The following is a 16,919-nucleotide window of genomic DNA, read 5'->3' as shown; positions in this document are numbered from 1 at the left end:
TTTAAAATTAATAATCTGCTTTTAACTAAATCCACTTTATTAGCTAGGTTAAAGCAAATTAATGCTTATTAACCAGTATTGCTGACAAAAACCAAGTACTGTACATCACACAGGTATAAAGCATACCTGGTATTTTAAAACTACTTTTAGTAACAACAAATTCACTGAGAATAGATATTTTACTCCAAACTGTGTTTAACCACTTGCTCATGTAACCAACTTGAGAACATTAAAAGTTATCCTACAAGAACTTCCTTCTTCACTAAAATCCCCTATATATGTATAACTTACCGTGGCAGCTCCTACTACAATTATATGGGGTTTTGCCACAGAACCCTAAGAAACAAACAAAAAAAGGAATGAGTTTTAAAATATTCTTAAATTATTTTAAGACTCATATCTACATTAACTATGACTCACTTGCCCATCAGCTAATGGCTACAAAAGAGTAGATTGCAGATATATTGCAGAGAACATACACCTGATATTTGCAAGATACATAATAGAATTCACATAATAAAATCTACAAAAGCATGAAGTATCAATAAGCACCTATAATCCTGATCAATTGAGCAGCATAAGCTCTCTTTAAAACATCTTCTCCTAAGGTCAAGTAAATTGTAGATCACACTACTGAACTTTTTATCTCAGTCTCAGCATTGTCAAACATCTGTTAGAGCTGCTGCATTGACCATTGTCATCCCAGAGGCATGTGACAGTTCTGTGTAAGACAAGGACAAGGGCCAGTGTACTCAAACAAAAGAGCACAAGGAAACAAACAGCCCTAACCACCTCAGAAGCAGTTTTATCCCAGCACCAATGAAAACCAGCAGCTCTCAGTTTTTGTAGAAACACAGAAAAAGAAAACCAAATGATAACTTCAGCTATCCTGATGGAAAGTGTTGTGCAAGAACGATCAACAGGATAGCAAAATAATCACTGTGAGCTACTACTAAATAACTCCAGGCCATTGAAAGGTCAACAAAGGAAGAAACAAGAAAAAATTAGCTGCCAATCTGTAAATGTATTACTTGTCATCAGAGTTACATACAGAATAACATGACAGCCTGCATCATAACTGAAACACATAAAATAATTAGCATGCTAATTGAGGGAGATACTGAAAACAAATCAAATCAAAGAATTCTTGACTTTGCAAATTACCTTTGCCCTTCACTCTGAAATGTTCAAATTAACATATATACAAAATCATAGAATCATAGAATATCTCAAGTTGAAATGGACTCATAAGGCTCAAAATATTTGGTCACATTAAATTGGAGTCACTGCCGCCAGAGAGGAAGTCAAATGCCAAACCAGACTGAAATTCTTTTAGCTCTTAAAAGGACTAATTAACCTGCTCCTATGAACCTGTTCCTAGGGTTTTTCTAGTTTGCTTAGGGGTTTTTAAGGTCCAAGCAATACCATCCTTGGAAAACCAGGAGATACCCCGAAACATATACACCAGTAAACATCCCCCTTTCACCACTCTGAAGTCAAATTATAGATCTCTTAAAACAAACCTCAGCCCAAGATTTGATACGTTGCCTCATAGAGCCATTAACTTCTGGATACCACAGAAAATCCTGTAAAAAAAAGGCAGTTACTCTGCAGGCTTAAAAGACAATCAGTAGACTAAAACCAAAAAATGCAAAAAACCAAACTAATTGCCATCAGTTCAATTCTAAAGGAAAAACATTTGTCTCAGAGTGTGATTTCCTTATAATTAGCATGAAAATCCCGGTATCTTACTTCAGCATGGAAAACATAAAGCAAAGAATAAAAAAAGAGAAGAAGCCAACAAATCCACAAAACTTTTCCGTCATAAAAAACAAATTTTTATTTGTAGTTCAGGAGTCAGAATTTCACCAAGAGGGTTTATTTTTTATGTCTGCCAAATGAGATGTCCTTGGGTTTCTACTGCAATCAGGGACCACAAAAGGTCACATCTATAATTTATTAGAACTTGCTTTTTGCTCAGTTTTCCACATCTTTACCAGCAGATTTTCTTTGTTTCAAAGCTTAAAATAATTGATAGCATGAAATCATGATTTTCAAACAAAATCAAAACCTAACAATTCTTTTAGATACCAGAAGCAGTGCTCAGCTTTCACCTCGAAGGACAGTGTAGACTAGTGCTTTTATGTCTCCCAGGGAAAGCCATGACTTCTAGCATTTAGTTACTCCTCAGGACAGCACTATTGAATAGTCTAAAAATACACATTGAAGGGAAATAGCAGGGACAACACATGCAGAAACTATTGTGAGGAAACTTTGTCACAGAATGCTGAAACACTATCAGCAGAGAGGAAAGCTCTATCATCCACTCCTCTGGATTGTTACATATTGGTAGTTCGCTTGAGTACTGTCAATTCATTATTTGGCTGTGGAACCTGTGAACAATCATGCAGTCCTCTACAGTGGCTGAAGGACAGAAGAGTTACTGAGATGACTAGAAAGGGCAAAATTAAACTCTCTACTTGTTCCCAGCAATTTTCTCTTTTGATGGTCAAGTATTTTCCACATTTGGGTCACAGTCAGTCTGAATATGGAAATTCAGCTACCATGCCAATAATGTTGAAGGGCAACACTGCATCAAAACAAGGGAGCAGCAGACTGGGAATATATTAACTATGAGACATCTCCCAAAAGCCCAGACCTGCCATCTCAAATCTTGTGGTTAAGGAGTTTTGAAGATGAGACCCTGTCAGGCTAGCCCAATGTAAATCATGCTGCATCAGCCTCTTCCTCCTGCCTTGTGCTCTGTCCCATCTTTTCCAGCATTCAGAAAACCACATGATGAACCACATCAGACCTGACTGAAAAGGAATCCTACAAAGTAACTTTTTGGCTGAATTAACTCCTGAAACAACCCAGTCCACAGCTTACCAGTGCTAGCTACAGCACAAACACAGGAACATACTGTGAAGGCCAACAGAGTAGGTCAGCACATGCTTCAATTGCCATGGGCTTACTACCCTAAAATGTTTTTCTGTACCCTAAATCTTAACCATGTACACAAACAAGTACTGAAAACCCATATTCAGAGAACTCAGCAAACACACTGCTTTCTTTGGTTTTGGTGAATAGAGAATGAGCTTTCTTCAGGGCATAAATAAATACATGACTAGCACAATGCCAGCACTGCTGACAGCTGTCATGGGAAGCAAAGAAAGCTATTGACGACAGCATCTCCAGTGCCAGGGCAGAGGAGAACAGAGCCCTTCAGAAAAACTAGCCTCAAGTACTTTGTTTACTTTTTTTAAATATCCACATGGTAATCAACATTGTGCTTATTTCTCCATGTAAAAACAGTGGAAGGAATACTTGTTGGGATAGCATAGAAAACTCAGTGGCAATTACAATTACCAGTCCAGGGAAACTCAGATATATATTTTTACAGCATGAAAAGAGTAAACTTCCTGGCAACAGGTATGCTTGGAAAGGCCAAACTGTAAGATCTGACAAAAATTACACACAGTCCCAGAGCTTATGCCCAAAACTAAGCCACAATGCAAGCACTCCATGCCAAATTCTCTTAAAACATACTATGTTAAGATGCACTGTGAGACATCTGTGAAATATTTATAAAGAATGTTGATGGTCTTAACCTTCTTTTAACTTTACAGCTCTGATGGCATTTTCAATTATACTGTATGAAATAATAACATGATTATGGTTTGCAATTTAACACTAGATAAAAACTTACCACTTTAATTGAAGCAGATTTATCTTCAAACGGGATATTTCCATGCTGTCAAAAAACCCCAAAACAATAAAAACAAAGTAAGAGAAACTTTCAGAATGAAAACAAAATATTTACATACCTATGTTAACTTGCTCTCACCCAGTATTTATCTTCAGTGGAGAGGATTTTTCTTGTATAAACTTGTCAGTGTATTCACACAAAATATTTATGTTGCTTTCTTGATAAAACAAGCTACTAAAATAAACAGTTATTTTTCCTGGAAGCAAACTAGCCAACAAAATCTGAAATGCTTCCTGCTCACTCTGTTACAAAGGTATCAAATGTTTTCTTAAATTTAGCCTCCCAACATAAGAAAAACTTATGACTTTTCCTCTTTTTTTTCTTACGCTGCCTTTTTCCAGCCTTCTTTTTCATCTGACCATCTCCTTTACACAAAACAACCAACACAGTTTTAATTAAATAATAAAAGAAAATAGTCTGAGGCAGAAATAAAATCTATAATGCATTATTAAATTTTCAGAGTGAAAACTATAAATCAGAAAGGAAGGAGTCAGATATGCATTCACAATACTCCTTTAAAAATATAAAATACTCCTTTAAATTATAAAAATATTTATAAAATATAAATTCATTTTGGTACTGATCCATAAGAACAAGTGCATTTCTCTTCTTCAAACTGAGATCTTGATTTCAGTAACACTTGACAAAAAATACTCTCAACTCAAGATCCATTACAGCACTCTATCATCTCACCATTACTTTTGGGCAGCATGAGCATCCTAACCAATTGACTAGGAAAAACAGAGTTCTTGGATCAATCAAATATCTTGTTTTGACAGGTGGAAGTGATTGCATGCTGCATGCTGGACAAGCTGCCACCTTGCACTTCTAAATGACAGAATTACTAAATAATTGACAAATCTGATGTACTGTTGAAAGGTGTCTTTTCCATCATGTATGTACATACATCTATGAAGACATGTGCCCAAAAAGTATCACAGAGCAAAAGAAATCAGCTTTTTGTTCAACAAGTGATACACCTAAATCCTTTCTTCCTCCTTCCACCTGGCTGCAGTTGACATACTTAATGTTATAAAATTCAGACAGCTCTTCATCAGTGATCAAAAAGAAGGTAAGATCTGAAGATATTTTTAGTTTCAGCTTCAAGTTAGACCTGGAAATCTGTCATTGCCCCAAGGATCTTTATGAACAGATTAGATCAGCAATTTAACTGACATTTTAAATGACAAATTAGAAGGCATGAATTACTACTATTTAAACACACACAAAGGAGCAATCATTTTCTCATCAAGAAACCAAATACGAAGCATAAATTGCTATGGGACAAGTCAGCTTCATTAATTTATTCCCAGGCTGCTGCAAGCTTTCTCTTGAGCTTCCAGTTCTCTTCTCAGATTTGCAATTATCTCATGTGTACCTAAACAGTTATTTTGGTCTAATCTTGTTCTTCTTCAAAAGACCTTTCTGTGCTTCTCCTTTCATATGGCAAGGCCAGCAAAGAGTATCATTTGATTTTTTGAAGTTCAGACAAGTGTTATGAGGTAAATTGGGAAGAAAGAAACAAAAAAATCAATCACCAAAACAAACTATCTCACCTTAATTCCCTCTTCTTTGACTTGAGGATTTATCAGTTTTATGAATGAATAGAACAGTTGTCGAATTCTAGAATCTCCTATAAATACAACATGTTTGTCTATGAGGCAATTTTTTGCTTCACTGTAAAACAAAACAGCAACATTACAACATACTTAGAAAGAAGTATTCTCAAAATCTACAGAGCTATATACATAATTCTAAACATTATATCCAGCTCTAAGGCATGATAATTTTTTTTAACATGCTGAATTAATAAACAATTTATTGCAATTTGCATTGAATTGAAAATGAACTCTCCTGCTAATGTGATTAGGCAAAAAACTAAGCAGATCTTCCTATTATGTATGCTACAAATACAGTTGTTTCAAAATGGTAATATACAGCATAACTCTAAAAAAAAAAAAGAGCTCTCTTACTAGGAAGTGAAAAAAGTCACAGGTGATTTTATTTGGGATATTTATTTTTACTTGCAATTTGAAACGTAAGGTCAGCAATCTGAGAGTGACATATGCAGCCTCATGTGGCTCTCCATAATTTGTGCCAGTACCTCCATCACCAACATTTATTTGTATTTTTATACAGAAATACAACTATGGTAAAAACTGTAGACACAGATAAAGTACTTGGAAAAGACTTCTTTCTCATAAATGTACATTTTTGAAAGCCTAGAGAATCAGATATAAAGTGAACAATAGATTACACTATTGCTACAATTACAGCAATTACTATAGCTGCAATCAAACAACAATGATGCTTATTTACAGATGAACAGAAGACATGAGTTTCCTTACCTATTTTTATACTTATGCATCATACAACTGTGAGGTTGCCATACTTTTTCTCCAAGAAATCTCCCACTGGACAGAAGATACTCACATGTATCACCACCTTTGAAATGTTATATTAAGATTAGAATTCAGACACATTAAATATAAAACACAGCCCTGTTGCCATTATAAAAAAAAATTTGGCAACATCTGAAAAACGGAAATTGACATAATCAACAGCAGTAAACAAATTCAATTCATTGTAAATACATCTTGCACAAGCTTCTGCAAGTTGCCTTCTCACTCATCATGCAACACTTGTTCTGTAAATCCCACCCCTAGCCACAACATGTTAGTGATCCCACTTCTGCTGTCAGAAAGATGTTGTGACTTAGAATGGCATTTCCTTTAAGAGACACCAATCCCCTTTGCTATCTACTATCCCAAATACACTAATATGAAATTAAAGAATACAACTGTTGAATAAAGTAACCTTCTACACAGAATCATCATGCACAGCATCTTGTATAGAACATAAAACTCATTACAAGGTTTGCAAGACATATGGTCATGTGGTCATCTTATAAGAGGTGATATGGGTTAATACGCAAAAAAAAACCCAAAACATTTACACATCAATTTGCTGATGATTCTGAACTGCACTTACCTCTTCCAGTCAATAAACTTTATGCTAATTAAGATTAATCATTTTACAGGTGCTGATGTTTTAGGTCATGTTAAATTTCAAATATCTCAGTTATGAAATCAGTGACTGTTATCTTCCCAGCTCCATGTCAGATTTTGCTGCTTTATAACTGAACACAACTGAACCCATTCACTGCAAGAGAAGTTGCTCTCCAACATTTTTGTCATAGTTGGCATTTCCAAGCACTGACAAACAGGGAAATGGTTGTGAATGAAGTGGTAGGGACTTGTTCTAGCTTGGGCAAGAACAATCCACCACTGCCCATACCTAACACTTTCTCTGAAACCTTCACTTCATTAAGCTCAACTCATACTTTGGTTTTCAAGCAACACAATTTCCCTAATTCTCAAACTTGAAAACTATAATTTCAAGTAAGTTGCATAAAAAATGAAACTGTCAGGAATAATAAAAAAACTATCTAATCAAAAGGAACATGAGTTTGATAATGAGGTGGTTTACAGCTATTACTGATAGGAAGCCCTCCACTTTGCAGATGATGACAGCTAGGATATGTATGGAAGTGATGTAAGAGTGAACTTTGTAAAAGAATATCTACCACTAATCAGACTCACTCTGACATCCATTAACTTGCTGAGAAAGATATGTAAGAAAATCAGGACAGTTATTCTGTCAGACCAGTGGTCAGTCTAGCCTAGTGTTCCATCTTCAATAGGGGCAAAAAGCTCAGAGATGAGTAAGAAGAGGGCAAATAAACAATACATTCTTGCCTAATATTCTCCCAACTATGTTCATTCCAAGGATTTAGTGAAATGGATATGCAGTCTTCAAGTTCTTAGCACCCACAGAATCATCTGCCTTTATCTGAAATATGGTTTTTACTATATTTCCTTGGGGCACTCCCTGGTTGTTCAATGGAACAAGGCAGTCTGGATGCCATGATTTGTAGACCACTGTCACTTCTTTCTCAATCAAGTTTTCAAGACTGGAAGATGTCCCTACATAGAGGTCATGACCCAAGCTCAGTACCTCTGTCCTCCATGTCTTCCACCACAATAATTGTCCAACGGAGATCAATCCTTCATCCTACAGTACATTCACTGAAGTAACATTCCAAACACTGGTATACATTTCAAACATAGAGACAATATTGCATGTCAAGGGGTTATGCATTCTTTCCCAACTCCAGGTATTGATTATCTTACTATTGCCCTGAGCAATATTAGAAAGCTCCTGAAACTCATTCAGGCTATTACTGAAGTTTGGTATCTTCCTTTAAACGTAATAGTAGAAAATAAGGGGAGAAGATGAGGCAGAGGAATAAAACAAAACTGAAACAGCAGCTAAGAAAGTACAGAGGAGGTTACAAACCAGACAGTGCCTCCAGAAAAGCTCAGCTCTGGATTTAGCAGGTGAAATAGCAGCCAAAGAACTATGCTCATTTTAATACACCACAACTTCCTCTTAACCATCAATGAGATCTTAAAAGAAAAAACCAAACAAACAACAAAAAACCCAACGAAAAAACCAACCCAAAACTCAAGAAAAAGAATTTCAAGTGCCATTGTATACACAAAACACAGACCATTCTTTTTAAACTCTTTGTGTAAATTATCCTTCCAACACATAAAGTTTTATGCTCACTTAGATACACAACATTATATTTATATAAAGTTTATAATTTTTCTGAATTTTTTTAATGTTCATTATTTTAATTTATCATTCCTCAAAATCATGGAATTCAATTGAAATTCTGAAATCTCAAAGTCTTCATTCAGCACCAGAGCAGACTGTTTCACAAAGCTTTCTCTAAAATACATACTCTCAAAGACCTGGAAATTCAATTGTTTTCTATTATTCAAAGTAAAAAATGTAGTTTTAAACAGAGTGTACTACTGTTGATTCCAAGAATGTGAAATTTTAAATAAATTCTTATTTCCAAAACAGTTTAGGACTGTACCTTTGAAATATAGCAACTGAAAACCACAAAGCATTACCTTCACTGGGTAGTATGTAAACATTGAACCCACTTAACTCTCCACAAATTAAAGACAGCCTGTACCTTCTCTTTATTCACATTCTTTTGTAAAAAAATGTAGGTGACTCCTAAATACAAGAGTCTTCCTGAAGATAAATCTGACCTTCCACAACCCCAGGTCAGCATTTGTCCATACAAGTAAATTTTATACAGGCAACTTTGACTGGAAGTACACTGGGCTGCTCCTATCTATAATACGTACTTGCCTGGCTGTGGTCAAAATTAGCTAAAACCTTTCCATGTAATGACAATCAGACAAAAGGGGAAGTATAAAAGCACAACAAACACAGCAATCATTTATGTGACACGGCCTGGCTTTCACAGCCTTGCTACTTTGAACCTCTTTGCAGCCCTACCTCAAACACCCTCTGGAAATCATAAATGACCCTTTTTGGGATATTTTGATATGAAAATCTTGATGTAAAATGTCTTATGTGTAAAAGAAAGTGCCTTCTTGCAATCATTTAAAATGTATTACCCAATTTCATTTGTCAGTTGATACTTTGTGAGTTATGGCACAATAAAAATCAATTTACCTTCCCCCAATAATTCCTGACATTTGAGAACATTCAGAAGTTACTTGGTTTCTGCCCAAGCTACAGAATTTTAGTTTATTATTTGTCATAGAGAAGCTGTTTTATTCTTCTGACATTTATGTTGCTCTTTTGTACACACTTTCCAAGTTCTATCATACCACTACTAAGAGTGGGTGACCAGCTGAGAATGAGTGAGGTGCCAGTGAGCTTTAGCTGTGCACTATCAGTGAAAACCTCTGCTTTTTTCATTACTTGTCAAAAGTATTGTGGCATTTGCTGAATTTCAACTGTTTGATATCACTGCAGGTTTGCAGAATGATCTCTTCGATTAAAGCACCTCTGATTTTATCTATCCTAGAAATTCATCTGCTGTAATTTTTCCACCTTCCTTTTCTAAACTTCTCTTTTGAACATTTTATGTTCATAGAAGCCCAAATTGGTAAATCTGTTTTCACTATTAGGACTCCATGTCCTCCGACCTTTTAAACACTTATGGGAAAACCTTTCCCTTTCCCTTTAATTGCTTCAAGAAACTGAAATCCTTAGGTGAAAAAACTTGAAAGGTTTGTAACAATTCATACTGACTATATCAATTTACATAAAGGCCAGAAAAGTATCACCATTTTGCAATCTAAGACTCACCCCCCTCGTTAACTCTCACAGAATATACTGAAATTACAGCATATTTCATTTTCCTTGTAACCTGCTTGATATGTCACCCCCCATTTGCTTAGTCTTGCAATCCCTTTTTAAAAATTTGCCACCCTCCTTCTGTCCAGTTTTGTGACTCTTTTGTGCCTTAAGGAACACTGCACGACAGGCAAGTTCAATTACCTCATGCTTGATCTACTCTAGAATTCAGTAAATGCTTCCAATTTAATACTAGTCAGTTTATCAGGCTTACCGACATGCCAGCTAGAGGGTGAATCTAGGGAATTGTAAACACAGAGATCCCTACCCCTTTTTCCATTTCCACAATGAACTGCCTTGCTCAGCCTTGTCTCCCATGAATGCTGGCAGCCAAGTGTTAACACGACACCAGCTGTGCTACAACAGAGCCGCGGTCATCTCCTTACAGATCAACTTTTTCATTTACCCACAAAAACACACCGCATTTTTCAGCGTGACACAGAAACAGGTAAATATATCCTTCAGCGGCTGCATTTGCATTTATGGATCACGCCAAGTTTCTCTGCTTCAGGGCCGAAACAACCCTAGCGAGGAGGAGCGCGCCGAGCTCCCGGCGCCCCGTACCCGAGGTGCGCGGCCGGTCACGGCCGCAGTGACACAAGCTCGCTCCGTGCCCAGGGCTTGGCCACGGCCACCGACAACACGTGAAGCCAACAGCTCTTTACTGCGCTCCATCCACCAAAGCGGCCGCTTTCGTTATGTTTGAGGCGATGCTTCAAAGAGTGAAACAATATATACCAGATCTCGTACCAATTAAGACTTTAACCACTAATTGCCAAGTAATTGGCTCTTTAATCATGCCGTACGGAAACAAGTGACAGGGAAGAAGTCACCCTCTACCCCTGCAGCTTCACCTGCCGCAGGCCGGGCCCCCGGAGCTGCGGCGAGCTCTCAGTGCAAACACCGCATAGCCACAGCCCCGCTCGCCCGCCTCACTCCGCGGGGCCTGCGGCGACCCCCGGGCCGGGCCCGCAGGGCCCCGTGGGCCTGGTCCCCGCTGTCCCCCAGGGTCGCGTCCCTCGGCAGCCAGCGACCCGCCGCGCCACGCTGCCCGACCGCCCCGGCCCGCCGCGGCTGCCCCGGGCGGAGGGACCCTCCGCCCTCCCTACACGGCCGCGGTTCCCGAGCTCCGCCGGGGCTCCGCCTCCCCTGCCCGGCAGCCGCGGCCCCCCACGGAGCGCCCGCGGCCGCCCCCTCACCTCGGTAGCGGCGGGAGGCGGCGTGGCAGGCGGTGAGGAGCAGGACGGCGCCCAGCGCCAGCGCCTTGGCGCTCCTCACGCTGAAGTAGTAGTTGATCTCCCGCTTGCCCCCGGTGTAGGCCAGCGCCGCCATCTTGGCTCCTCCATGACAACAGCGTGCGATGGGGCGGGCGGGCGCGGCGGGGCAGCACTGGGTCCCCGCCGGCGGCCAACGCGGACCCTGCCGCTGCCGCTGCCGCCGTCCCCGCCGCCGCGGCCGAGAGCAGCCCCACGCCCCCCAGCCCACGGGGCGGAGCCGGCGCCCCGCTCGAGGCGCCGCCGCTTCCCCTCGGCCGCCAGCGGGCGGCCCCAGCGTTCGCCTCCCCGCCCCGCGGCGCCGTGAGGATGCGGTGGCTCCCGGTGGATTCCACGGGATCGCACCGCGCTCGGCCCGAGCCCCGCAGCTGAGGGGGCGGCGGCGAGGCGGAGACCCCCTGGCGACTGTGCTCCGTGAACGAGGAGCTGGGCGAGGGTCTGTGCCCCACACAGTCCCTGGACAGTGAGGGCTTCGTTCCAAATAATGCGCTTTTTAAACACTTGTCACTCTTCTGTTGACAACGAAATGGCCATTCCAGGCTGGGAGACGCTCACTCCCTCTGAACGCGGGTAACTGTACAAGCAAGCTGACACACAGAATCCCAGAATCAGTTAAGTTGGAAAAGACCTCTGGGATCATCGAGTCCAATCTGTGACCGAACACCACCTTGCAAACTGGACCATGTCACTGAGTTTAAGGAAAGACACGCAGTTTTTCCTTAAACACCTCCAGGGATGGTGACTCCACCACCTACCTCCCGGGCAGCCCATAATCACCTTTTCTCTGAAGAAATTCTTCCCAATGTTCAACATAAATCTGCTGTGGTGGATCTTAAGACTGTGTCCTCTCATCCTATGGCTATTTGCTTGGGAGAAGAGGCCGACCCCCACACATTTACCTGGGTTTGGGGGACGCATGAAATGACTGCTGAAATCAAACCTTGCTAAGATTTACAAAAGGGAAATTCTGCTCCTCCACAAGCAGCTACCTGAGTTGGGCAGGAAATCTGGGCTCCAAATCCAGTCCCTCATCAGTGATGGAGCTGCCACCAAACCCTGCAGGCCCAGAGCAGGGCAGGCTGTCACAGGAAAGATATTTCCACAAAACAAAGTAACCATATATAAACCATATAAACAAATTTAAAACTTAGAAAATGTGTGCAGTATGTAGTCACATAATGTTGTGTACGTACAAAATTTGAGTTCTAAGTAGTATTCTGATGTGTGCTGTTACTATATATTCAATATATGTCCCATTTCTATCCAACCAATGTCTTTACTATCTGCCAACATATAGTCTATACTTCTTTCCTATTCAAGTCCGTCTGTTGAGTCATTCACCTTTTCAGTACCTTTTTTAAATAATAAAAGCACTTCACTCTTTTAAATCTCTCAGGTTTATTCTTTTAGGGAAAGAGAGAGAAAAATGGTGCCAAGCATACAGATGGGTAGTTACTTGGTTATGTTTTTCCAGAAAAACCCCAACAAAACCAAACTAAAACAATGACAACAACAAAAATCCAGACAAACCAACCCCCTAGTTCTGGTTGTCATAGGGATTCTTTTACTCCATAAATGAAAAAATCTCATTGATGCATTATTTTTTTCTCATACCTCAATCAAAAAGCCAGGAATTTTCAAAGCCTTCTTACTGTGAACAAACTTTATTGTTTGTTTAAATTGTTAAAATATTCCTGTTAGTGCTTCAGTTTCTTTGTCTTAATTTCATATGCATTTTACACTTTAGAAAACAACTTAAACACTTTTAAACGTATTCTCTAGCTAGAACATTTTGTAGCTTTTTGCATTGTTGCTCATTAATGATTCTTTACAGTCTTATGAAATATATCTTTCCTGCAGTCATTGAGGACCACAGATACTCTTCTTCTTCATCTGTTTTTATAATGTTTGTTCACAAACAAATGAGACTTCATCCAACCAAAACATATTTACTTCAGCCTGTCTCATTCTGCAATGTCAATATGTTAAGTTTGAGGGCTATGGGACAAGGTCCATTTATGACCAAGAGTGCAGCTCCTCAAAACTTACCCAAATTGCTGCTGTTACTATAGGCAGTGTAGATGCAGAAAGCATCTGGGGTTCTGCCACAGCTCCTGGGATGTTGACTCAGCTTCTCAGTTAGAATGGGTACAATTCTTAAGCAGGGAAATTGAATTTATTATTTTATTCTCAGAAGCAAAAAATTAATTCAAGTCTCCACAACAAGGTTGTCTCCAGAGAATTTCTGGGTTTTCAACTAAATCATCTTTCTCTAAAAGAGCAGCAGGAACTAAAATGCTATCAAAACAACCATAGTTCTGTTTATATACATCTCAGAAATTACAGCCCTTAGAAATAGTAATTCTGTCCTGCAGCCTTTGGAGGGCTCTTTCAGATCTGCTGCCTGCTGCTGGGAGTCCCTGGGCATTCCTCACTTGCCATGAAGACCTAACACTGATCTTTAGCAATTCCTGAAAACTCCATGTGTGGATTTCAACTGTATTATTTTAGGACTGTACCAATACATGCTGATACTGTTGCAGGTTGAGTATCTTAATTACGATAATCCCCCTATGTATATTAAATATTTATATAGGTGTGAGCAAGACATCTGCTTTTACTTCTTTGGAGACATTGCTTAGGAGTTTGATAATTGAGATCCCCTTCATTCATTCAGAAGCTTTTGGCTGAAGTGCTGTGAGTTAGGAAGTGGTTTGCATGCATGTGGTCTCTTCTAACACGTTCCTCCTTGTTTTTCATAAGCCAATTGAATTTGGCCTCATGACATATACCTAAGTAATTCACACCAAAACCACTATATATAAAAGGCCTGATAGAAAAGGCTAATTAGGGATTGTAAAGTACCCTATAAACCCAACTCCAGACATGAACTATTATTAGTTAGAAACAGCTTTGTAAATTGTGTACCTTCTTTATTTTCCTGTCTGCTGATCAACTTAGTGGGCTGAAAGTAACCCAGAAAGCTGCTAGCCCTTCTGATCAGTCAAACCTCAGCTTTTGGTTTGCAAATGCTACAGCTTCCTATTGGCTTTCTGCTTGCTCTGCTGGAAGCATCAACGGCCATCAGTGGGAGGGGAACACTTAGAGCAGCCACAGAGAGAGGACCCAGAGAAGAGAAAAGTGTTTCCTTTGAGAGGCAGAGGAGATATGACACTGCTGTGCACGTGGGATAATGTGTATAAATATTAAACGTGAAATGCCTCTGGAAGAATTTCAAATATGTTTTTTCTACAGGGATAGCCTTGGGTTAACTGTTTTAATTATTTCCATAAGAGGCTGTGGTGTTTCCTATGGTCAGTAATGACTGATGCTGTCATTACTGAGGTTTTTGGCTGCTCTATTTCCTCTATGAATCGATCTAATAACAGTCAGGAATGAAGGGGTTCATCCCACCTAATTCCACTCACTCACAGAGAACCAATCTATTTTAAACTAATCCCCTCCCTCTGCAGAATTGAGAGAGCAAGTAAGGTGGTAATTTACTTGTAAGTTAGAATAAGGTGAATGACTTACCATGAAGAATGGTGACTTTCTGTTCAATTTAGAAAACAAATTTAAATTGGACAGATGTCATTTACACAGATATAATTTAGATGAGGTAATTCTTCTTTTAATGCTTCCTGACCCTTCTTGGCAGGCTCAGCATAAATGGAAGGAGAACTTGTGTCATGGGTCAAACCTGGCATGCACATATGTGTTTGCTGATAAACTGAGCTGGCAGGAGATGTCCTTTTTTCCTGTTTTCAGTATTACAGCCATGTGTAGCTTCTTGAGTTGCAGCTACTGTCCTCAGGCAAAGGCACAATGTAATCACAAGGACTGGGAGCATGTAAGAAGATGAAGTGGCTATGGTAGTATAAAGTCAGATGTAACAGAGAGCTGACATTTAAGCATTCTCAGAGGAATAGTAGGCCATTTTCATGCGACATTTTTCCCTCTGAGTTTGTGTATAGGAGCATAATAATTTTTTCACAAGTTTATGTAGCAAGGAATATAAGCACCAGAGCTAGAAAAAAAATTATCACTTACTTCTAATCTTCAAGTTTCATAAGGGAAATGATCACATCTTCATATGGAACATTCTGTTTGTTATTTAATAAGTAGAATATTCCCTACATTAACTTACATGTTAAGTCTTGACTAATTAATTAATAGGATCTGCCATACCCCAAACCATATAACTTCTGAATTTAAATGGTGCAGCATTGCCAGATTGATCTGGTCAAATTGTAATTCCAGAAACAAAGCTGTGTTTCCAATGGATTCCTGGGCGGTGTAGTGTTTTCAGTTATACAGCTTTTGCTAGGACAGCTTTTGGGTACCTGCCAGATGATGGCATCAGAGATTTTAATTTCTGGGTTTTCAGCCTCATTATGATAATCAATTTTTCCCTAAGAATCAAGTTTCCATGTGTCATGTGTATGCATGGTAGCCACCTATTGCAAATATTTGATTGCATGAATGAAGAGGGAGTACAAAGTGTAAGAAGTCTTTTTCTCAGTGAACTTGTTCAATCAACGAGTGTAGTCTGAGTACAGAATTTGTAGCCAAACACTGAAACAAGTGTGCCTTCAAACCTGTGGTTCCTGGAAATTCTATCAGCAATTACTGCTTTTACAGATTTCTAATTTTGTAACAGTTATAAAAATGGTTTCTCAATAGTCTGTACAAAAATCAGACTGATATTAAGTGAAGTAATTATGAAATCACATGTACAAAGGCCATATTTAGCTTTATCACTAAGAGATAAATGCATCTGCTGTTCTATAACATGAGGCTTAATAGTGTTTTCCTTTCAGGCTTCTGTGGGTCTGAAACAACGATGGATCAGATGAAGACAGGGAAGGGAAATAGGCAGAAAGCAAATATTTTAGTCATCTGTCCCCTTTAATTAAGGACAGTCAGGGGGCCACACCTTTCTGCCTCATGGGGTGTGTCATTGCTGTGCAGCTACACAGTTCTGAGAAAAGGGCTGGGACCCAGCTCAGCTCACTAATACAAATTAATTTTCTTTCAGCTGCTTGCATTTTTATCTTTAAAGCTTTGTATCCATCAAAACAATGTGTTAAGAATGTTTGGTTTTGATGAGTTTTTTGGTATGCAGGTGTAGTTTTTTCTATTCCTCCCCTCTCTTTTCTTGACTCCTGGTTGAGGAAAAATAGCAGTCACTGTTAGTTGCTTTCAAATTGAGTTATTCTCTTTTCATGAAGGCTTTGTTTCATATTGTTTCCTTTTTCATGGTTCTCCCTTGTACTCCCAGTTGTGCCTTCTTAAAATTCAGAATTCTTTATATTTATAGGGCAGCCTTTGGAAGCCTACACAGGCACAGTGCAAGCTCTGCTGTGTTTGTGCAGCATTATAAGCCTTTCCTTCAGGCTGCCAGCAATATAGATGCCATGTGATGACCATGTTCTCTTTTAGCATCTCTGCACTAAATCCCTGCTACTTGAAATTGATGTTTTTAGGAACATAAATTTATTTTTGGTAGGAAAATTATTTTTTCTTATGAAGATTTGAGCCACCCAGGGAGTCTCTGTGGCGCAATCGGTAAGCGCGTTCGGCTGTTAACCGAAAGGCTGGTGGTTCGAGCCCACCCAGGGACG

The 16,919-nt window shown here is 39.5% G+C and overlaps 1 protein-coding gene and 1 non-coding gene across 2 annotated transcripts in view; one reads left to right on the top strand and one right to left on the bottom strand.

Annotated features, from left to right (window-relative positions):
• CASD1 (CAS1 domain containing 1) overlaps positions 1 to 11,533 on the bottom strand; it is a 28,547-nt gene extending 17,014 nt beyond the window's left edge. The window contains exons 1-6 of the mRNA XM_036406791.2: positions 11,221 to 11,533; positions 6,118 to 6,214; positions 5,326 to 5,446; positions 3,710 to 3,754; positions 1,524 to 1,586; positions 292 to 336 (exon numbers count right to left, since the gene is read on the bottom strand). Coding sequence (XP_036262684.1) covers positions 292 to 336; positions 1,524 to 1,586; positions 3,710 to 3,754; positions 5,326 to 5,446; positions 6,118 to 6,214; positions 11,221 to 11,353 — 504 coding nt within the window. The 5' untranslated portion in view covers positions 11,354 to 11,533. The remainder of the gene's footprint in view (positions 1 to 291; positions 337 to 1,523; positions 1,587 to 3,709; positions 3,755 to 5,325; positions 5,447 to 6,117; positions 6,215 to 11,220) is intronic.
• A 5,312-nt stretch (positions 11,534 to 16,845) lies between these two features.
• TRNAN-GUU (transfer RNA asparagine (anticodon GUU)) lies at positions 16,846 to 16,919 on the top strand. Its single transcript has one exon. It is a non-coding gene; the product is annotated as a tRNA-Asn (tRNA).

This window comes from Molothrus ater, chromosome 1, assembly GCF_012460135.2.
Source record: "Molothrus ater isolate BHLD 08-10-18 breed brown headed cowbird chromosome 1, BPBGC_Mater_1.1, whole genome shotgun sequence".
Taxonomy (NCBI): Eukaryota; Metazoa; Chordata; class Aves; order Passeriformes; family Icteridae; genus Molothrus; species Molothrus ater.
The sequence above is the reverse complement of the archived record's forward strand: the minus strand, read 5'-3'. Positions and strand labels throughout refer to the sequence as shown.